Here is a 22818-nt window from a genome sequence, read left to right as displayed (position 1 = left end):
TTATCACACATTTTTAAATATTCACTAATATTCGAGCATAAACCACTTGTTGTATTGTTTTTATTACACTGTAAAGATTCTTTTATTTACAATGCTTTCTCATGAATGCGCTGCTCCATGTGTGTTTATTCCTCTTTTTTGTAGTGTTTGTATATTAAATTTACTTTTCCTTTTATTATCCCATCCGTCTATCGTTTCTGTTTTTACTGTAATGAGAGACGATGATGGTTCAGTATTTCGCTCGCTGCTTATTCTGATGCTGTTCTGCGGCTTGTAGTATTTCGAAGTTTGTTTAGGTGATTTGTTGTGTTTGCTTTCTGAATGTTTGGCCTGGTTATGCTGCGCCGAATATATAGAGTTCTCTGGTGTGCGAATTTGACTACGTATATCTGACAAAAAGTGGGATCGTATTTATTTCCGGCCCTCCCATATGTAATTTGTTGCGCATTTACGCTGCATTTGCTTTGCCCCACCCTTGACCATAACGGAACGTAACATAATGGTCACAACAAAACATAACTGCCATCAGCACGAAACTCATTCTAAACCGTTACTGGACTGTGCTAAGCATAATTTTGAATTGATCAATCGGCTTTCCATCGGAATGTCTACCTGTTGCTTCTGTGGTTGGTTTATAAATGCGTTTTTGTTTGTCTGGCTAGTTTTTCTCCTTCTTCTACTCTGCCTCGCCTATGGCTCGTTTGTATGATAAAATTGGGTAATGATTGTATCAAGCTGATTAAAGATCAACGTTTCCAAGAGTGTGATTATGCATGAATATTATGATGATCATATCGCACACACACGCGCACGAAAGCATTGTACTGTGAGTAGGGGGAAGGGGATGATTTGAGCAAGAAACAGAAGGTGGAAAAGAGGATGTAAAACCATTGCAAAGGAAACGCGCAACACGGTGACGGCACTTGCTCGCCACCAATGGCACAAAATTAGAGTGTTACTAACAGAGTAAAATAAAGTAAACGCTTTAGATTAAATATGTATATATGTTTGATTCAGTATGGTTTTCACTTAAACCGGTAAAGATACATAAAATAGTGGAAGAGTAGCGCTAGCTTAAGCGTTTAAATCCCAGTTTCTAACATCCCATAATTATTAGTTGTTTCTCTCTATAAATCTATTACGCATTCCACTTTCTCGTTCTAATTCTTCAGTCAGAAGCGCCTATGCAAAGGGGTTACATTTCCATGTTTGCAATTCGAAACCCACCTAACGTTAGGCCTGGTGTGTGCTAAAACCTATCCCAAAGCATTCCAAAATCGGTACAAGAGCTATTCATCACCTGTTGATACTGTCTCCGCCAAATCGTCAACATGCAACGTGGGCCTCAAGTATGCGTCTCAACACTGGGATTATTCTTAAGTATAGAATCAGCGTTTGAAAATCAGCGTTTTCGCGCGAAAAAGATAGTCAACACCAGACCATATGCATTTGGACAGGGAAAGACTAAAACATATCGCGAAGAGCTTTGCCAATGTAAGATTTGTATCAGGCGATTTGTGAAGTGGAGATTATTACATTTGTGTACCAGTGCTGTGCTGTGGTCTTGTCTTTGAATGGTTGCGCCATTGTTTCGCGTTGCTTAAAGCATGAGGTGGATGGTTCCTTACAGTTCCGGAAAAAGACGTTTATGCTTTATGAGTGTTTGTGCCTCTTGTTAGGCAATCTTTCTCCCACATTACTATCATATCGTATGATTATTGAATTTTTATAATAAGACTTTTTAGTTCGTTTACTCGTTTGCTTTCCTTGTTGTAGCGCGCTGTTATTCTGGAATTGTTTATGATCGTTTTCTTCTCTTTTGTTTTTGCTTGTTTCTCTGCACTGATGCCAGTTTTGCTATTGACTGTTAAATGATGTTCAAAATCCTTGTTGCATTCTTCCACGATAGGTTAGTTGTCAGTAGTTTCAACTTATAGATCTCGTTAGTTGTTCTTCATTTACAAAGCTTAGTATAAGTTCTTCTCGTACTGCTGCCATTTCTGCCATAGTGTGTTTTGTGAGCTATTCAAATGATATATTTACTGTCGTCTCCTTGTTGATGAGCCGCTGAAGAACTTTCTTGTCCTTTGCCATAGGCTGCTGTCCTGATCATCATGAAGAGAACAACAACATACAGCCCCACCATCAACGGCGTTGGAGTTAATTCAAAGCCCTCGCATACGCATCATCTCTATTCGTTCACGAAACATCTATTATTTCAAACAATATCTATCATCGATGGTCCAGAGATCTTGATATACGCAAGATGATATTTCGGTTCAGACGAATGATGAGTTCCGGATGACCGTGGATACAACACTACTGGTTCTTGCTACATTCTTCACCAACGAATCCAATCTTGGTCATTCAACATTCATTGCAGCAATGAATATCTAGCCAATATATATATATATATATTCGGCATACTGTCAGCAGTGGGACGGGATATTCAGATCAATACAACATAAACCGACAAAGCATTTTTCCCCAGAAGCCCGGGGGAAAGTAAATGAGCCCAGAGTTCAAGTCCTTCACGCTTAGTTCTGGCAAAATGCGACAGGGAAACAGTAAAAGGCCGATAAACAAAACTAAAACTGTCGACTGAATTGTGGTTCATCATTTAAAGGCTGGGCAAGCGAGTCTTCTGGACAATTATCTGCTGACAAGTTATCTCCCTAGCATGCCCATGCCAAAGGAGAAATTCATTTACTATCGACAACAATCGTCCCTACGATCAACAAAAGCCTCAACTGGATACGCTTATCTATGGCAAATACATATGGGAGTGTGAGTCTATGTTACTTTTGGGTATATTTTCCGCACCTACACCTCCACCACTAGCTAGATTGGCCACCTTTTCCTTACAAATCCTTCTATAACTGTTGTATTGTGTTACAGGGACAGAATCTACTACATTTGCTGGCGTTTTTCTCTCACTCACGCCCGCGCTTCCAAGGTCCATCCAGGCCTGCCATACACACAACAGGTGCCCGCTACACCTTAGGGATTATTATGAGTACAATTTATGTGTTTTGATTGAATTGAAGCGTTTGGAAACGTAGGGGGGAGTAAAATACAGGATGTGTGTAAAAAATCAACATTATAAATTATCATAGTGACGGCATGCTTTTGCCGAATTTTCCATTGCATTCTTCCTCCATTGCCAATTGTTTCTTACACTCCATTTGTTTTATATATACTTTCACAACAAAGTATTGCCATTACATTTCCTGTCCAGCGTTTGCACGGCTGGGTGGTGGTACGCGTACGCCACCCCGTAGCTGTTTCGTTTCATTTTGTTAATTTCTTTCTAACTCTGCTGCTGCTCACTCGTCTAACCGAATGGAACTGAAACCCCCACATTAACTAGCAACATCAACATCGGATTTTTTCTTCTGTGTTTGTTTTTTTTACTGCTGGTTGCTGCGGTTTTAGCCCTTTGTTTGCCACCATATTTCCCTTCTCCATGTACCGCGCGTCTTCAACATACATGCTTGCACAGAGAGAGACACACACACAAAGAGAAGTTCAATTAATTATGCTTTTATCGAACAGCGAGCGCGGGCGCGCGCACATATACACACAGGATACGTACGAAGTTACGAGAAAGCTTATGCTGCGCGCGCTTCCATCCACCGCTAGAGTCCAGCAGGACCGCAGGATTTGATTTGCTAATCTAACCATCGATACCGGGACAACCAAACCGGTGTGGCAACGTTTTCGTTCCCTTTCCTTTCCATCATCTGTTGCACTTATTACCTTTATAAATATGTAACATCTATCCTTTCTTACAAACTACAGAGCCCTTCATTCTGCCCTCGCTTGCTGTACGCATTTTCCCCACTGCTCGACGCATGCTTTTGTGTTTTGCTTATATATATCTGAATTATATATCATGTTCAGGTTTGTGTTATCCGAAATTTCCGATTATATAGCTTATCGAACAAGAGTCCCAAGAGTCCCATTGTAGTAGGTTACACGTTTTTCGTACATTTGTTTATAAATGGCAAACTAGAAGAGTGGTTTAATATGGGGGAGAACATAGCCTGGCGAGAGGCCTACGCCAGCCGACTCGCGCCAAAAAGGAAATCAATTGTTTTACCAAACAAAGTACACAGACACATATTTAAAAAAAAACATCGCACGATCAACTAATCGGAGACAGCTCCATAATAATAGCTTGCAATGTCAGCTGCCTGCAATCTTTTTCGCTATAGCTGCGTATGAAAAATGAATATTGTCAGCAGAACCGGAACATCCTGCAGATAGATTGTTCAATTCAAGGACAACAAATACCCATAATGTTGCTGCTGTGTGCGCAACACAACACAACACACAACCCCCATATTAGCTACCTTCATCCATCCACTTATTCGAGAGACTTGTTTGCAGCCTTACCTGCCCAACATATTAAAACAAAGATCAAATTTTAAAACGAAACTTGCATGCATACACGCGCCTGTCGCACAAACCTACCGTACTGGACCAATTGGAACGGAACTAAACTAACATAGAATGGATCAACCACTCATCTTTTGATCAAAATGCTTCCAATTATGAAATCATACCTTAGACCTTAGATCAACTCCTCGGTCACCGCTCGAACCACACACCAGCTGCTTGTTTGGAGGGTGGACACTCGGTTACCGAAAACAAAACGAATTCCTAGAGCAGTGCATGTAGGCTTGTGCGAACGCGCCTACACGCATTATGTTCTCCATCAAACAGTCAATCCCTTTTGCCGGCTTCCTTCCCACTTTTTTCCTCTTCTTCTTTCCTTCTAATTAGCGTTCTTTTCTTCTGCAACGATCTACTCGTTTGTGAGACACACACACACGCACCTTACTATCTCCTTATTAGCGGTTCCAGTGTACTTACTACAAATATGACCTTACATCCTGCGGCATACATTCGTAGGCGCGGCTTTCTTCTGCTCCTCACTTTCGTTCGTTTCGCTCTGTTCCTTATACTAAAGAAGTGTATGTTTTCTCGCGCTATCCGGCGTTTTCTATAGCCCTCCTCCTACTCTGCGTGTCAATGTCTGTAGACCATTGATTGCATAGTATTTTGTTTCTTCTGCTGTGGATGATGTTACTGCGACAGAGAAAGGATGGCTGTTTTTAAAAATCACCGTCACTCGAGTCTATCGAGTAATCTCAGGCGTAGAATTCCCTGTTGTTCACGTTCTTGGCGTAGGTGTTGGCCGTCGGCGATCGCTTTGGTTCGTCCAGCGCGTACGAGCCCTCGTCCTTTTTTCTCATACGGTAAACGATAAACATTACCACCAGTATGGCGCACAGCAAACCGACGACTGCCCCTCCGATCACAGCTAAACGTAAACCAGAAATTCATTGTTGTGATTAGTACACGCGCATGTGAATGATCTAAACTATCGAAACGCTCTATGCTACTGGGTACGGCGGAAAGCTGCTGCTGCTGCAGTTGCTTTCGTGACTTACCTGCCAAAATGCCAGGCTGCGCAAAGAAGCTAGCCGTTCGGTCATCGTTCTTGGCATTCATTATCAAAACGCCACTGCCCGCACCGTACTGAGTGTTATCGTGATGGTTGATGCTGCCCTCCGTTGGCGTAACGTGATGCCGGGGCAATCCACCGAGGTCGAGATCGTTCTCTCCCGTTTCAATGATTTCCCCACCTCGGGAGTAAACGCCGCCAGAAGACGAGGATCCCGAAGACGACGAAGAGGATGATGATTTGCTATTATCCTTGCCAATGGGCACTATTATTTCGCAAAGGAGTAGTAATCAAACGAGAAGAAATACACACTCGAAATGTTAATCAAAAGTGCTGGACAAACTGAGTGACTAGTAAGCAGTAATTGGCAAAAAACACACTACACTTGGATAAATTGAAATAGCTAGCTGAAACTGAACTGAACGCTTTAAAAAACAAACTCAAACTCAAACCAAACGCGCTGGCGCGAGGTGATCCCTCGCAACAAGCGCCTGAACAATATTATGAAAGAGTGAAACAAACTGTAAAACAAAAACATAAACGCATTTACCGAATGACATGTTTCTGGTCGATCTAATTCACCGAGAAAGTGAATCAGACAAACCATTATGACACAATGAGCGAATGAACAACGCGAAGATGGGTTGTGGTGATCAATGAAGAGGAGGGATGTGTGATGATTGGATAATGTTTAAAAAGAGAAGGGTATCACGTTTGATGAAAAGAATGAAAATGAGATTGTTTAAAAGAAGTACAAAACACATCAATGGAATGATACAATGGATACAATTTCATCATGCTACAACAGAGTGCGTTAGATGAAGGATGTACTTTAGTAAAAGGAGAAAAGAGAAACACATTAGCAGTATTGAAGTATTGAAACCAAGTTAATAAAAAGTGTAACTCATGCAAAACAGTTAGGAATTGAAACATTAAATAAAAACAAAGAGCTGTATCCAACAAACAAACAAACAAACGACATTTTTTTTACAAATAGACAGAAACCAGACGAAAGTTATTGATCGGACAGTTTAAAGACAGACGGTAATAGTCAGTATAGTTCAAGGGAGAAATGAGGTATTAATCGAAATTATACGGAAAAGAAAGGTAAACCCTACGGGACGACGCTAGTCTTCACAAACCAAACCATCCCCTGCGACGCTAGGGAAACTCATCTCGGGTGTGTTTGTGTGTAAGAATTGCTTTGATTTTTCCAAATAAATCGCACATTCGATTGTTTTATGTTTTTGTGTATGTTCCACAGCGATCTTCCACCCATTGTATAGAGACATTGTTTTGCTCTTACTTTGGAGGAGTTTGATATGTTTGTTTTATCTCTCTCTCTATCTCTGCTTCCTATTCTGCAAAACTGAACTAAGATCTTATCGCCGCACAGGTGCAATAATGCCTTCAATACGTCGAGGCAGTGAGGGGAGCAGTGTAAAACAATAGACGGGTCCCCCGCTCACTACAATGACGGCGCGGCACGCTCACTTGCACAGCGATCGGTAGAGTGTTTTGTAAGGAAAAACGTAAATATGGCGGGATAACTTAAAATAGAAATAAAGCCATGCAAACAAAACTGACTATCTTCGTCGTCGGTGGTCGATGGATCAACGGTGGGTAGGTTGGTGTCTGTGTAGAGATCATTATCATCATGATCACCTGAACCGGGCAGGTTATCGCTGCCACCGCGCAGAACGTTTAGATTGCCGCCCGACGACGACGAAGACGATAGCGACGATCGACTCGAGGTGGAATCTTCGTCATCATCTCCGAACCCGGAGCCGGATGCTTCGTCGTCCTCCTTCTCTAGATCGTCACGCACCTGCAAAGGAAGGGAAGCAAGATGGGATGGGTTTATATTAAAGAATACTGCAGCGAGTGTCCTTCCAACTCTGCCACACTTACTTCACCGCGGCTTCCAGAACCTTCCAGACCTTCGTCATCAATGTAGATATCATTTTGGTTCGATGGTGCCGCACCGAAGGACGAACTACTGTCGAGGTTTAGGTTCCGATTATTAGAGTTCTGTAATTAAGCCAGCAAGACGACACACGCATTAGTTGTTAGCAAAAGATTTAACACTGGGGAACAGCAGTTCTGCCGCAATGGCCCAAATTCAGACTCCACCAAACTCAATTTCCCCGCGCTTCTCGTTAGCTCGTTAGCCCGTCGTTCGCAAGGAAGGTGAGATATCGTTCCCTCGGGGCTACCTATGCGCGGATGATGATGACGTCTTTCGGTCGGTGTGTCCTAGTTTATCGTATATTCTTCCCCTTGCTTGCTACCTACATTCTCCTCCCCACTTAACCTTACTTCTTTCCACACACACACACCATCCTTCTCTTTCTTACTCACGTTTAACGCCTTCTCTCCGCTCTTTCCCTTACAACAAGGAACGAAACATAACCATCGCCAACTTGGTTAGTTCAGTTCCAATGCTTCCTTTATGCTCCTCGCTCTCCCCTTCTCGCACACTCTCCCTCTCTCTCTCTCTCTCCCTTTGCTCTACATCAATCGGCCAACCTCCAGGCCCCGTAAACATTATTATCGATTTTGGTGCGTTACTTCGGTTACGCTAAATTGCATAACTCTGATAACGCATAACTCTGCCTCCCCCTTAACGTATGCCAGACAAGAACGAACGACGCATCCACTCACTGGGCAAAAGTGAGTGCGAAACATTCACTGCTCTCGGGGAGCGCAAGAAGGATGGAGGACACTATAGACATGGGGGCGTGTAGGACACATGGAGGCAAACACTCGCACGCGTCATCAGCGCATCGTTAGCAAGGCAGGAAGGTCTCGAGAGCCGAAAAGCCGAAAGACCGAAAGGGATCCTAATTAAATTACCAGCACACCACACCTTTCTTTACATGCATGCGGAACTCCGTACAATGGTTTAGCACGGTCGAACACTAAGCACATTTCAAGTTGTCTAAGGGCCTCTTCTCTAGCTCCCCCTGCCTGTTGGCGGGGAGCTTATCCAGTTGAAAGTTGCCATTCGTAACGAAAAACATGACAAAGAATGGGGGGTTTCTTTCCGTCCCTTTGCAAAAATGTGCCGCTGCGTTGTCGTAATTGCAATTTCGTAGAATTGTGTCCTTCGTTTGTCTGCGCAAAGGTTTCGAATTGCAACGATTCGCAGTCCTTTTGCCGCTAACCTTTGGCAAATGAACACACACACACACACACACACACTCGTGCAAACGGGCATGTACGTCACAGCAGTGAGCCCTCTCCGGAGGGAGCTGGACTGACCGTGAAATGGTGCCGAATTTCTCCACGACCTGAACAGCTAGTGTCCTGATCCGGTCCCTTTTTCCATGACCTCTGGTAAATGCGTACCACCACCACCACCATTCTTACATGTGCCTTGCCTGCTGCGGGGACCGAGGACAAAGGCACACACAACAGGGAACATCATACCTAAGCCCAACAACGTCCGCCACGTTGCACAGAAAGAGCAATTGCTTCACACAGACACACACAGGGTATAATCGGGCAAATCGCAGCGACGAAACGAAGGATGGAAGGAAGAGGATGAATTGCCATGGAACGGGCATAACATAACGGACCAGGAGGAGGTGATCGTTTCCCGTCACGACAGCGACCCTTCAAATGTGTGAATCTCTTTCTTCATCCTTCTCCAAACCTTTCGTTTGCCTTCCCAGAAGGATACTTTAGCACACACACAGACACGCAAACGAGCACTTTCAGTCAAGAACTCCCAGAATACCTATCAAGCGAACCAGCAGTGAGAAAGCCATTATGAATTACAATCATCAAAGATTCGTTCAACGACTACCTAAATGATAGGACGGTCCTTTAAGGACACATGCACCACTACACAAAGATACACACGACACACTGTACAGCACTCTATACGGTACGCAATGTGGTACGAAATAAATGCACTGCAGTACTCATCGGCTGTCCAATCCGGCCAACGATGGAACTATTCGCAGAGGTGCTGGAAAAACACAGAGCTAACGTCGATGAGACAAGTCAGCAGCAGCAGTAGCGGCCCCAACAGCAGACTCAAACGAGAGAAAAATTCAACATCCAAGAGTACACACAACACACCCTCCGCTCGTACACATGGCCAGACAGGAAATCTCACTCACCACCCCAGAGCGGCCGACCTGGTGAAGCTTTCGAGAACATTAAACTCCTTTCGGTTTTGTTCTAGAATTAATTTGCTCACAATTTCGCCAATTCTAACTTCCTCCGTGGCGTTCCGCAACTCTCGTACAGCTCTCTCGCTCTCACAGCTGTTTGTCTCCCATGGCGACGGGGATAACAGTGTCTCTCTAGGTGAGTGAGCGGTTGAGCGAGGCAGCAAAAAGAAAAAAAAACCGACCCATCCACAGACTGCCCCCTTTGGGACTGGGTGTTTTCCTTTTTGAAGCCTATCGAAGCTCACGCCGTCGGTGAAAACACTGCGTCATGCCCTCAAATAAACAACCGTGCTCTGCCACTGCTGCTGAATGATGTACATGCGCGAGAACGTTGGAGATTCCGAGTTTTCCTCTCTCCAAAATGGGGACGCGGTCACTCGGAGACAAAGCTCTCCATCTGGATGCTCCACAGCATCCGCTTGCTGAGATGGAAAAGCAGCCGCTACACAGCATGAGCTTAATATGCACAGCTCACTCTCATCTCACCACACTTTGAACACGTTACCACGCGATGCAACTACTAAAGGCGAAAGCTTTCAAAGTTCAAAGCTCATCCTGTCTGGGAAGATGTGACGTTTATGACAGACGCACATCCTAAGCTTTCGGAAACACAATATTCCACCGAATGGGAAACTTACACCGAATGTCCCCTGGATTGGAACACGAGAGAATTGGGGAAACATCATCCACGACAAGGCTGGTGGAGGAGCTTTATGATGTGCGCTAGGGGGAACAACGCAAGAGGAAAACATTGTACCCAGAGATGGAGTAAAATTGCTTCTTGCGCTTTTCCCACCCATGGTGTGTATTGATTATGCAGACTCGTCCAGGATTTAAGCACAAAAAAAACCCCCAAACAAAAAAGAACAATCAATTTGAGCTACGGATTTCATTATCAGTTTTCTCTCTCTGTGCTCGACGAAAAGATTCAACAAAATTCTAATTAATTCCAAACGTCATCTCGGAACGTCTCCAACAAACTGAGGACGTGCCCAAGAAAACGCTTATTAGAAAGTGCTTGATAATGCTTAATATATTTCACTTTACAAAGACCAACCAAAACGATTGGTTTAGAAAAAACCGGAGCAGAAACAATACAGTGCGATCGAACAACAACAACGAAAGGGGGAATGGACAGCGAGCGGTCGGAATGGAAATTTGGCATTAAAAAACATGAGAAATAAATAAGCCAGCATAATGTGCTGCTGCTACTGCCCGGACAGTGATGGGAAGCGGCTGATAACTGCATGCAGAACAGAGGGGCGAAGGCCGTCTTTATGCTTTTTGCCTCCTTTTGGCGAAGGACGACTATTTGCAAAGAGCCATGCAAAAGTTGGAGTGTCGCAAAGCGCAGCCTGGTGTCGTGAGAGGCGGCCTGCCAGGCCGCGTATTGTGCTCGAGGCGATGGGATAGATTGCACGCCGAAGATGATTGTGCTTTTCTTCACCATTAGCTTCTTCATCACCACCACCACCACCATCATGGGCATTGAATGGGAGGAGGGAGTTCATTATTTCCCGTGTTGCTGCCTGTCTCCCGAGCACGGCAACTGAGTTTCGTAACTGAGAGTCTCCCGCTATTATCGGGATAATCGGGATCAGTTAACGATCTCTTGCGAGAAACATCGTAAAAGACGGTCTTTTGCGCGCTCGTACGCCGCAAGAAGTGAAGCGTGCTTTAATGATACGGCACACACACGCATCCTGTGTCCATCATGAAAAGCCTTATATTTAAATGGGTTATCAGCAGCGTATTAGACATCAAACGGTTTGCTGATGCTCACCTAGATCAGTTTCATTTCATTGATGTATCTCTATGGCATCCGATTTGTTCCACAGCACTAAACAGCGGTGTAGTTTTCCATTATGTACGCAATTACAACGGCATTTGTACATTTTGCCCATTCGGTGTAGAATGCGGGACGAATCGATCAATTTGAATATGGTTATGCATCTTTCTCTCCGTTGGTGTGAGTGTGTTGTCTATGGGTAGGATGGAATTGCACACCACCACTACCAGAGCCAGCAGTTGGCGGCTGCGGATTCTGTGCACTAAGTGCCATGAATAATTCGAAAGCCACCGAAATGAAGCCCACACAGACACAGTTTACAAAAACCTGCACAGAGCTCAGCGGCGTACATTGGAAGGGCATACATATCGCGCGATCTGGCTTTTGTGTTGACGGGCAGTCCTTTGGTGGTTTTCGCCCACTATCGATTGCCGATGCCCGCGAAGCCCACGAAGTCCACGATCAATGGTCCACGAGACAGACGAGGAGAGCGCGCGATGATAATTAGACTAAGCTCTTTATCAGCCAGCAAAATATGGACAAAAAGCGCCGGCTAGTATGAGAGGGGGGTTTCATCATACACATAAAATCATTGAACATGTGTTGTCCCTTTTTTGGGGAGTTTAGTTCCAACCATAAATCGACCGAAATGCAACTGCAGGCTCTCAATTTCCCAGCAAATCAGCGCATACAAACAGCACAGCGAGATAGAGGAGGGGTAGATGGCCACTGGAGTGCACAAATCTGACCACATCTCGTTCGATGTCACTGTCTTCCTACCCACCCACCCACCAACCACCACCACCACCACCAACCAAGTATCTTTACGATTCCGCAGTTTAAGCTATTGTTTTCTCGATGCTGCTCCAATTCTCGACCATTGGCGACAATCTGCCCTGAGAACGAGAGAGAACAGTGCCACAGAGAGTGGCACGAGGCAGGGGTTGGGTGGTCCACGGCATGGGGTGGCCGACCACTGACTGTCCGCTCCCGAACACAAATTGGATGGATGCATTTTAGATGCATCCCGAGTCCATTCTAGGACGCTGCTGAATTCAGTTCACTTTATGTTTGCGGTTATGGGCCGTTTGCCGCACAGCCGGTCACCGAAACGGAGGGACCACGGTTGGCGTGTAGTTGAGGTTCTAGCGGATTTACAAAATATGACCAGCACAACACACATTATTCACCGCGCTGGAGTTGGAGTTGGATCTCCGTACCAATTGCGGCAAACAAAATCGGCATCGGCTGCAGCTACCGGGGAAGGGTAGAGTTTTGTGTTTTTCGTCTTTCGTGCTCGAATAAATTGAGCGTATCTCCGTACAAACAGCACAACAGAGTGAACAGACGGCTGAGTAGCAAAAAGCGGGGGGACACCTTCTCGCAAACGACGCAAAACGGCACAAGCAGCGGCGGCCAAAATCGAGCCATAGTTTACGGCCATACGATGGATGGATGTCTCATCGCGTCATCATCGTTATTTGCTCGTTCCAAACCAGAGCCGTATGGACAGAGGAGCAACAGCAGCAGCAGCAGCCGTTTGTAGGGCAGAAAACAAAGGCACAGTATTGTGTGCTATCTTTATGTCGTCCTCCTTCTCTGTGAATGTCTGTTGTAATGAGTCGTTTCTGACCAGCATATTCTGTTGCTCTTGTCTTGTTGCCATAATTTATCCTTTGCATTTTTATTATACCAAAGAATTTTGTAAATTTCAATACCCCCCCCCCCCTCCCTCCTTGGCCCCATGACCAACACAACAGACTGGCCCACTGAGAGCTGCGTTCGACGAGCTGACGCGTAATTAGAAATAAGATTGAGTGTGTGACAATTATCGTCGACAAATCACAGCCTGCTGCTACGGCTCATAAGCGAACAAATACACGCTGTTCTGGGTCGCCATTAGTAACAGCACGGTAGCAGCCGAGACAACAACCATGAGCGATTTATCTCAGCTTTGCCTGTGAACCAATAATTCCAACAATGTGCAGTAAAGTACTTCTCTATTGGGCAAAGCAACACACCAGCCGGGCGGTTCGGCCCGTGCTTGTTCAAGTGATCCGCATCAAGTGCAACCCCCTAGCAGTGCTGCAGAATAAACACACACACACACACACATTCTTACGTGATGTGTAACTTTTGCACCCAGGCGATGCCCCCCCCCCCCCCCGTTCGGTGTCTCTGTTAAACCGCAAAACACAATCTGCCCAGCTTGCTCTGATGGCCGACTTTTTTTCGGTGACGGAATAATACTGTTGCCGGGATCTGGTTTGCCAACGAACTTTCGCGAGGGCACGAGAACACGTCACACTATTGAAGCCGATGGCAATGAAACTACGCGGTGTAGCGAGAGAGAGAGAGAGAGAGAGAGAGAGAGAGAGAGAGAGAGAAAACAACCGTGAAGAAAAACGTAATATTTATCCATCAAAACCATTTCTCTCGATCTCGGACGCACACGGAACGGACAGCCGCATATGTTTACCTTAAATCCGGTGTACCCCAAATCTCAACACATTCCGATTCCTTTCCTTGTTTTGTTCGAGAGCCGCCTTTCCCCTTCGTTCAATCGAGTTATAAACATGGCATTCAAAAACTCAACCCCGAACGTGCTTGAGCATCAAGACAGAGCCGCGCAATAACAGTAACGAATGTTTAGAAGAACTGTGCTGGTGTTTCACGCGCGCAACAGGATTGAGGACACGAATATTGATTGACGTAGATGAGTGTTGGATTCATTTTTTTCTTCTAAAAATCACCGGAAAATGTAAACCTCTGGCTGGCTTTGGTAGCACGGTTCCTAACGCCTAACACATCACAACGGGATCAAACGTTCAAAAAACTTCCCCATGTTTGCGGTTATTATTCCCCTGAAACAGTGCAGCGAAAAACAACTCACTTTGTTTTGTTTCGCGAAAATCGAAACGAATCACAATGCTCCGAAATAACCTGCCACTGGGCCGCCCCACACAACTGATAACCAAAGCGTGCAACAGCGTGTGTGTGTTTGGATGATGTGCGATAACACAGGGAGCCACAGAGAGACAGAACGGCTCGAACGTAAAAGGGGGCACCACAAACGGCTTCCCGGAATAAGAAATGAAAACAAGTACACCGGACTGGGCAAACAAAATCAAACACGCCGCGTCATTGATAAGATAAGCCGCCTTTGCTGAGGGAAGGGAAGGGAAAGCCGACTCTGTAATCGAAAAGCAATCGTTCAATATTTGGAATTGCTGTAATCGTTGCATGATGCAGAATGAGATTACACACACGAGATGACGGTGGTTGGTCAGATACGCTCAACAAGCGAGGAGGAGAGAGAGAGAGATTGGAGCCCCTTCCTTGGTCTAATTTTTAATTGCCAACTCAAATTAAAATTCGTCTCAACCATTTATTGATAAGAAGCGGGGCCTTAATCAACAGCACATTCCGCATGCATGTGTGAGATGTGGGGGTGGCGGTGGCACCGGTTCTCATCATTCCGCTAGACGACGGCAGCATATCGGGTGGGTGGGGGGGGATCGATCGAGTGGTGGCATGATGATGATGACTTCGAAATCAAAAAACGATGCCAAACACCATCGGCTGGATTGTGTGCTATTTCTTACCAACCCTAGGCGAGTCATACAAACATCGATCGGTGGTGATGGTGGTGGTAGTCTATTCGTTTGCCAGCATTCGCATAAATAAGCCGTAAACCCAAGCTAGCTCACATACACACACATACACTCGAAGACATCGCCAGCACTTCGGGCGCTTCTGGAGTTTGCAATTTATCAATTAGCGCCCATGAGGTCGGGGCCATTGGCAGTTGTCATTGGTTCGAGGGTCGTTTAACGGACGACATACCAAAGGGAAACGGTGATGGTGGTGGTAGAGGTGACGGGTAACTCCTTCTTACAAGGCTAAAGGAAAACTACGCTGGCAGAAACTTACCAACAGGCTCTCACTCAAGGTTCCGTTCCGTTCTCAGACATACCGAAAAGCGACTACCGCACCCACCACCTCCCCACGCAGACCATCCTCTTCTCCATCGCTCAGCGGAGAAAGACATCGTACGGGCAGGCAGCAGCAAGGAATGTTTGCTCGTTTGAGCATCGCCGCGTCGTTCGTCGTTATCGGGCGGAAGACACACCAAAAGACAAGACACACTCGGTTCGCTTCCGCTGAGCAGTGCAGGGAGTCCGGGAGTCCGGGAGTGGCAGATTGGACCGGTCCCCCCTTACTCCTCCCTCCCAAGGACCCCTCGCCGCTCGTACCGGATATTTAATTCCAGCACGATCTTTTCATCTTCACGACCCAACACCGTGTTATAAACAGCAGCACCAACACCACCACTACCACCACCACCCTACCCTCTACCGTGGGCTTCCCCCCCCCCCTGCGACCTTTTTCTCCCGTATCTTCCCCTTCCTGCACCACAGCAGCAGCACAGGATTAAATTCAATATTATCTTCGCTTTAAGCGCGGACGAAACGAGATCGAAAATGCGAAAATTCAAATCCACTGTTCCATCCTTTTTGATGTCCGGTGTAGGACACGACGGTTCCTCGGAAACAGGCCCGAGAGAAAGCGGCACGATCTTTCTCCACCTTGAGGCGAATATAAAATTTTGGCATTAGAAAACTGCACCAACGACAACAAAAAAGGAAGATGACAACCCCTCGGGTCGCTTCTGCACCATCAATTTGTTCTACATTCAAGGTCCTTCGCCTCCCCCAAAAAACCTTTCATTGCTGGCAGGTAGGCGCCGCATCATCATCAGCATGATCAAAGAGCAAAGCGAGGCCCGAATCTTAAGCCCCGGTATACCTGCGCTAAACTGCCTCCGCCTGTGCCCGGGGTCCGGTCTGGGTCTGGCCTGGCGTGGGCGATTGCTACAGGTGTGCCTTGCCTCGATTGTTTGTATATATATACGGGTGGAGGATGGGAGAGGGGGGCACTGCACACGCTCCAAACGACGATAATGGGATACCGAACGATGGGGACAGCCCATTAGACACACACGCGCACACACACACATACAGACTCACTAAGCAGTCTCCAGAGAGGCACAGTGGAAGCGCTGCAAAAGAGCAAAGGTAAAGGCGTTTCGACAGCGTGAACGTTTGTCGCAATCTTGTGCGGCGTTTCCCCCCCCCCCCCCCCCCCCCCCCTTGTGTCATAGGTACGCTCGTCGCCTACTACCGTGCCTTACTAATATATTGATGATCCACCAGCAGCACCAGCAGCAGCAGCAGTACCGTGTGTTTATGTCTGCCGTGGATATGCGTCCACGACGTTGCTGCTGCTGCAAAACCCGGTCCTCAAAGGAAAAAAAGCCGGGGGCGGCCCAAGCGACGTTATCGACAGCGAAGGAGTATGCGGGGCAGGGGGTGTAAAAAATCCGTCGCCCACGAAAATTTACAAAAAGACCCACCCACCCACCCCAATCCAATTCAGTATCTCTCCAGCGTGCCCGGGCCAATATAGTAGGCCGATTTTCTTTCGTCAACAACTTTCCAATACTGCATCAAAGTTGGCGCGGCCCTCCGCCCTGAGGGGTTGCGCGGTAGCGTAGCAGTGTTGTAACACCTGGTCCTAAAGCTGGTCCCGGCCTACTGAGAACCTGGTAGACACAAACACACACACAAACACTGTAGCAACTAGCGAAAAGCCCTTTTTGCTTCTCTTCGTGTTTCAACTAAAATGCCGCGCCGGCGGGTGTGTTTTCATATCCTGCTGAAATTTGGACAGTGGATGAGATATTGGGCGTCAGGCCATTTTTCCTTTTTATTTTTGTTGTTTGCAGCCAACTACGGCGGGGTGCTGGGGATACACAAACTGGGGAGCGAACTGTAATTACTGCGAAGGCCATATTTTCAATCACTTAACGAGCAAAAAAAGGAAGCAAAAAAGGGTTTAAGTGAAAACCCCACCGGCATGGGCGCAAGCAGCGGGGCAAGTTTTTCAAAGCAAACGTTTTCACAACTCAGTGCCGGCCGGATCTCAATAAAAAAGGTCCCTCTCGCTTTCTCTCTCTCTCTCTGTCTCTCTCTGTCCCTATTTCGCTCTATTTTCAAACGCAAATAATTTACCCGTTGCTACACATTCCAACGAATGTGGAGCATTCGTTTTTTTTTTTTTGCGAAAGAAATAATATATGCCGAGTGGAGAAAAGGGATCCCCAACGACAAAATAGACCCCTCCTACACACACACATTCCATCGAGTCCTTATTCTTCGTTTCAAGGATGACGATAAAGGATTTCTCTGCCTAACGAACATGGCGGCGATGGGAGTGTGGGGCGATGATGGGGACGGAGAAGGAGCGGGGAAACGTTCAAGGGAGGTTCGAGGGAGGTTCGAGGGAGGTTCGAGGGTGTAGATTGATATTGTGTGTTGAAGTCCTTTTGGTCGTTGTTGTTGTTGTTGTTGTTGGTGGGTGTCCTCACCTAGATGCGAAGGACCGATTGATCCATAGAATTGGATGACACCTCGAAAGAAAGAGATTTCCCAACCAGTCATCGATAGTTGTAATACAACAAAAAGGCCCCGGCTATCTGTCGCTGTGTCTGTCCGGCCTGTGGTCTAGTTATTATGGATTCGTTTTTTTTTTTTGCCACTTTTAGTGAGGACACAATCAGGGTTTTTGTCTGTATGGAGATGCATCAAAGGCCAGTTTCCCGTACTAGAGCTCGGAGTTTATAAATCTTACAAGGACACAATATTTAGAACAAATTGACAATTCTCCACTGAACATAACAACACCAGTGGTTCTGGTAATGCATGTGTGGCAAGGGAAGGAAAAGTGGAGTGTATTAAAAACCATTTGCGTTTGATGTTGCAAGGCTCAACATGTTGGACTTTTGTTCCGTATTTTAGTTAATGCCAATGCAAAAGTGTTTAGTGTAAAATACAAGATTTTCGTTTGAACTATCAATTCGTTTATCTACTTTGCAAATAGTTTCTAGAGGTAAAAGTGTAGCACTTTTGCAACTCTGTCTCCACCGTTCATCGATTCAAACAGACGGCATGTTAGTGCGGTGTTGAAATGTTTAGCATAAGCCTTACGCAGCCGCGTGCCGTACTGGAAAACGGTGAGACCGTCTTGCAAGACCGGTCTTTGAATGGTAAGGAGCATGCTTTTTTGCTCCACTCACTATGAAAGCCCCTAGAAATAGGAATACATAAACAACATACACGCTCATTAGCATAGCCTGTCGGGAGGGGCAGCATAGACACCTCCCCTTCCTCTTGTCCCGTTCACCTCTCAGCGAGCTCCAATCGATGTTGATCGTCCTTGATCAAACACGGTACACAGACGCATGCCACAACGTTCTCCTTCGTCTCCCCGCACGCCTCCCCCCCCCCCTCCCAACCAGCTACATCTGCATGCCGTTGCCTACGAACGAAATAATGGCGCTGGCGATGAACTTCTCCAAAACATGTTTGGCCAAAGACACGCACGCCGATGTTGTGGCGTTCGATCACGCGCGACTTTAGTTTCTAACGGCCGGCCTCTGCCTATCTGCCTGCCCTCGCCGGAAACTGCGTTCTTCAGCGTCATTATCCGGACCGAACACCATCGCCTACTACCAATTGTACTAAGCCAACATCTGTAAATCCTGCTTCAAGCGGGATGGCCAGGCTCGGCTAGGCCCAAAAGCCCCAACAAAACATTACACGTGCGTGCGTGTGTGTGTGTGCATGTGTGTCTCCCGGAGTTGCTAACCACATGGGTGCGCCATCTGGTGGAATGTTGGGCACACATACACACACACACAGAGCACTCCTCCACACAAATTCCACTTTTCTTCTGCTGCTCTCTTTCTCTCTATTGCGCCTGTTGTTTTCTCTCTATTGTTGCCCGAGGGCCCCTGGCCGCACCCGTCCGCCCTCCCTCCCGCACCCGCACGGTTGGGGTGGATTGGTGGTGTCGTTCTTGATTATGCACTGCGGCCATCGTTTGCGGTTCTTGTTCACTCTGCTCCCACACCCTCCCCCGCGGGGTTCTGGCGAAGGGCAAACAAGATTACACCAATACACAAACATGCCCTCTGCCGTAGCACACCAATGCACGACGAAGCGCGCACACACACACACCCCGCGCTCGCGTACGTACACGGTTCATTCATTCATATTCTTCCCAAGCAGGCGCTGGATCTTGGCTTTTCTTTACGCATTTTTCCAGCTCTAGCTCTCCCACACACACGCACATACTATCGTGCTCTCTCTCTATATATCTCCCTCCCTCTCTCTCTCGCTCTCTCTTCTGGTGGAGCAATGAAACGGAAGCAAAAATCTTTCATTTTCTCATTCAATTCGTGCTTCTAACGGGTCTGCAAATTGCCCCTTCAGACCGTCAAGAGCTTCTGTCAGCAACTTTTTCGGCGGGAGCCCTTTTTCCAAACAGCTCGCGTCGAATATCGCGGAACCCAGGGAAGCGGAAGCAGCCACACACGGGAGCAACCATAAAATCAATATAAAAACACAAAACATGCACACACACATGCACACGCATCGTACACAACACACTAACACGGTGCGTGTTCTCTTGTGGTCGCATCTATTCAAGCACACATACACACACACACACAGAAACAAGCCATGCCAGGCATTACAGAAGAAAAAAAATCTCACTCTCTTCCGATTGCATAGACTTCCCGCTTCCACATCCCCTCAACCCAGCCCACACCCTTCCATTTACGATTCTACTGCGGCCCACACCTTCCCACAAAAGCGCGCAGCAAGGCAGGCAGCAGCAAAGCAAGCAGCACCCGCCTCACAACTACACGCGCACCGCACACAACCACACACCCGGCCACGCACAGTGTGAAGCGACCTCTCTCCTTCTCACTCTCTCGCCCACGGTACATGCTAGCAGGGATTCCAGCTCGCTCGCACCAAAAAGGGACGACCCTTTGCTTGCATCGCTCCCTCTCTCTCTCGCTCACTCACTCTCGCACACACAATCTGTCCTTTCTCTCGTTCGCGCACACCTCTTGCTACGTTTCTCGTTGCCCCTTTACGTTGCCTAGCTAGTTGGCAGGCAAGATTGCTGCTGCTGTTGATGGTGCTCGCAGCGGCAGGTGTGTCGAAGAGGGGCGACGAGGAGGGATCGTCGGACCGATCATAAAACTTGGAAACGGCGTGAGCAGTGAGAAAACAACGTCGCCGCCGCCTCGATCATTTCATCTCATGGCATCTCTCCACGGCAGAGAGGGAAGCAGGAGACGAAAGGGCCATCCATAAAGGGCGAGACACACGGGGCGGGTTGAATTCGTGGAAATAAAACAACATCGACACACACACACACACACACACACACACCGGACGGAGCATAGCAGCACCGGGGATCATCATCATCTGCAGAGCTGAAAGCCGTTCCCGTCGTCCCAATGTCGTCCATCCCTTTTCCCGTTGCGCCCATAGGCCCCTACGCTACTACGTAGGAGAAACACAGCCATTCCTCCGCCTGATCCGATTCGTTCCACACTTTCCAAACGGTCGGGAGGGCTGCCTGAGAGTGAGACAGCACCATGCGGCGGGATGCGTGGTGCGACCGAGACGGTCTTGTTTTGAACGGACCAGCAGCAGCAGCAGAAGCAGCCACCCCGTGTGTACGGTACGGTAGGGGAATCGGGAAAATGAACAATAATAATACCTGATCATTCTCGACTGCGGCCGCCGACGTCCACGGGATCGCGACCAGCAGCGCCACCAGCAGGAGGGTCGCGGCCGTCGCCGTTGATGAGGCGACCAGTTTCCTCCGGTTGCCACCGCTACCGCCGCCGCTACCTTTGATGTTCTGCAGTTTGAGCGACATTTTTCGATGCGTTCTTTTTCCTATCTTCAGCTGTGTTCAGCAGGCGGTACTGGGGGACTGATTCTATCCGGACACACTTTTTCCGGCCAAAAGAAAAACACACCACGTTGAATCGATGGGATGGGGGACACGATTTTTACTACACTCGCTGCCTTTTTATTTTAGTTGGACGGTTTATTTTTCACGTTTTAGCTACTATTTCGTGCCGTTTGGCGACCTGCGCTTACTACACACGACTCATACCAACACTTGCCAACACACTCACAAACAGACACACACACAAACGTATACGCAATGGCTGCCAATAGAAACAGCGCTCGAAGGTGCCAATGGAAAATCCTTTTACCACTCTAGCTATAAACACCACAAAATGCAACACTGCGCGCTACTTCCAACAAACACGCACAAACACACACAAAGAGAGATAGACTCCCGTGTACTCGCGTTTACATGCGGCTCCGCCTGCCCTTCCGATCAAAGGATGCGCGAAGGTGACAAACACTCACGCACGGTCACCACGCACAACACAGCGAGAGATACAAACTCACACACGCGCTGGAGGAGGCCTTTGCGCCACGAGGGGAGGCAGGCAAACGGGGATGCACTTTCTGGCCCTGGCGGTTTTCCAAAGCCCAATTTACACCTTTCCCCGCACGGACGACGGTGCTGGTGGTGATGGTGGTGGTTTCGAGTGCAACAACTTTCGTCGCAATCCCACAAGCAGCAGCAGTGCCACACACAAGTGCTGCTGTTGGACACGTTTTGCTGCGACGATTTTTCACCACAATAGAACTCGGGCGACGGTGAACATCAACGCACATTCCTGGCGTACGACGACGGCGACGACGACATCCGGACGAAGAGCAACGCACTAACAAAAAAACACACGCATACACCTACTTGCTGGTACATGCAGACGACACGCACTCACACACATTCACGCTCGCTCCCACTCTGGCTCGGGGCTGTCGCGACTATGCCACACTCACGCTAATTTTGCTGGCTGCCGTTTTTCGATTTGCGTTTTTTTTTTCTATAGCTTTTGCTCACAAGTCTCCACAACCTGTACCGCTATTGCACTGGATCGGGCACATAATCAGCGAAGCAAGGGAGCAATAACACACATCAGGCTAGTGCGAGTGCAAAATGCGTAAATCCTGCGTCAATCTGCCCTTTTCCACGGCTCTTGGCTTTTTGCTGCTGCTTTTTTAATGCTCGCGACAGCTAGATTGAAGAGAGCGGTCGCGGTTACACAGCGCAGAACGGGCGAAACGTCAGAATGGGCCCGCGCAACATTTCGCTAACGTCTGACAGTTGGGCAGACGTCGGTTCGAGCTGTTGTGGGAAGCGGTTTAATTCGAGCTGATCTCGAGTGAAAATGAATCAAAGAAATTAAAAATTATGTGAAAAATTGTGAAGGAATTCAAGATTATTTAATTGAGCGACACACTGTTTCACTTTATAATATCATCGGAATGCAGATAGGCAGACGATCGATCGTGTCGGATGTCGGACTTTTGTCTACCATGCTGTCAAAATGTCATGCAGATGGTTTGCCGCCAATATCT

General features: G+C 47.3%; 1 protein-coding gene across 2 annotated transcripts; it reads right to left on the bottom strand.

The window, feature by feature from the left end:
• Window positions 1-30: 30 nt before the first annotated feature.
• Window positions 31-22489, bottom strand: LOC121593803 (syndecan). 2 transcript variants are annotated; one of them, XM_041916495.1, is made up of 5 exons: window positions 21089-22489; window positions 7385-7504; window positions 7061-7301; window positions 5460-5738; window positions 31-5329 (listed from the first exon to the last, which is right to left on the bottom strand). In XM_041916495.1, the coding sequence occupies exons 1-5, from the start codon at window positions 21248-21250 to the stop codon at window positions 5157-5159; spliced, it is 975 nt and encodes a 324-aa protein (XP_041772429.1). In that variant the 5' UTR covers window positions 21251-22489; the 3' UTR covers window positions 31-5156. The 2 variants fall into 2 exon arrangements, with proteins under 2 accessions (XP_041772429.1, XP_041772430.1); XM_041916496.1 differs by having other exon boundaries at window positions 7139-7301.
• Between the last annotated feature and the right edge of the window lie 329 nt (window positions 22490-22818).

Source organism: Anopheles merus, chromosome 2L, assembly GCF_017562075.2.
Source record: "Anopheles merus strain MAF chromosome 2L, AmerM5.1, whole genome shotgun sequence".
Taxonomy (NCBI): domain Eukaryota; kingdom Metazoa; phylum Arthropoda; class Insecta; order Diptera; family Culicidae; genus Anopheles; species Anopheles merus.
Note: the sequence above shows the minus strand (reverse complement) of the source record. Positions and strands in the feature narration are given on the sequence as shown.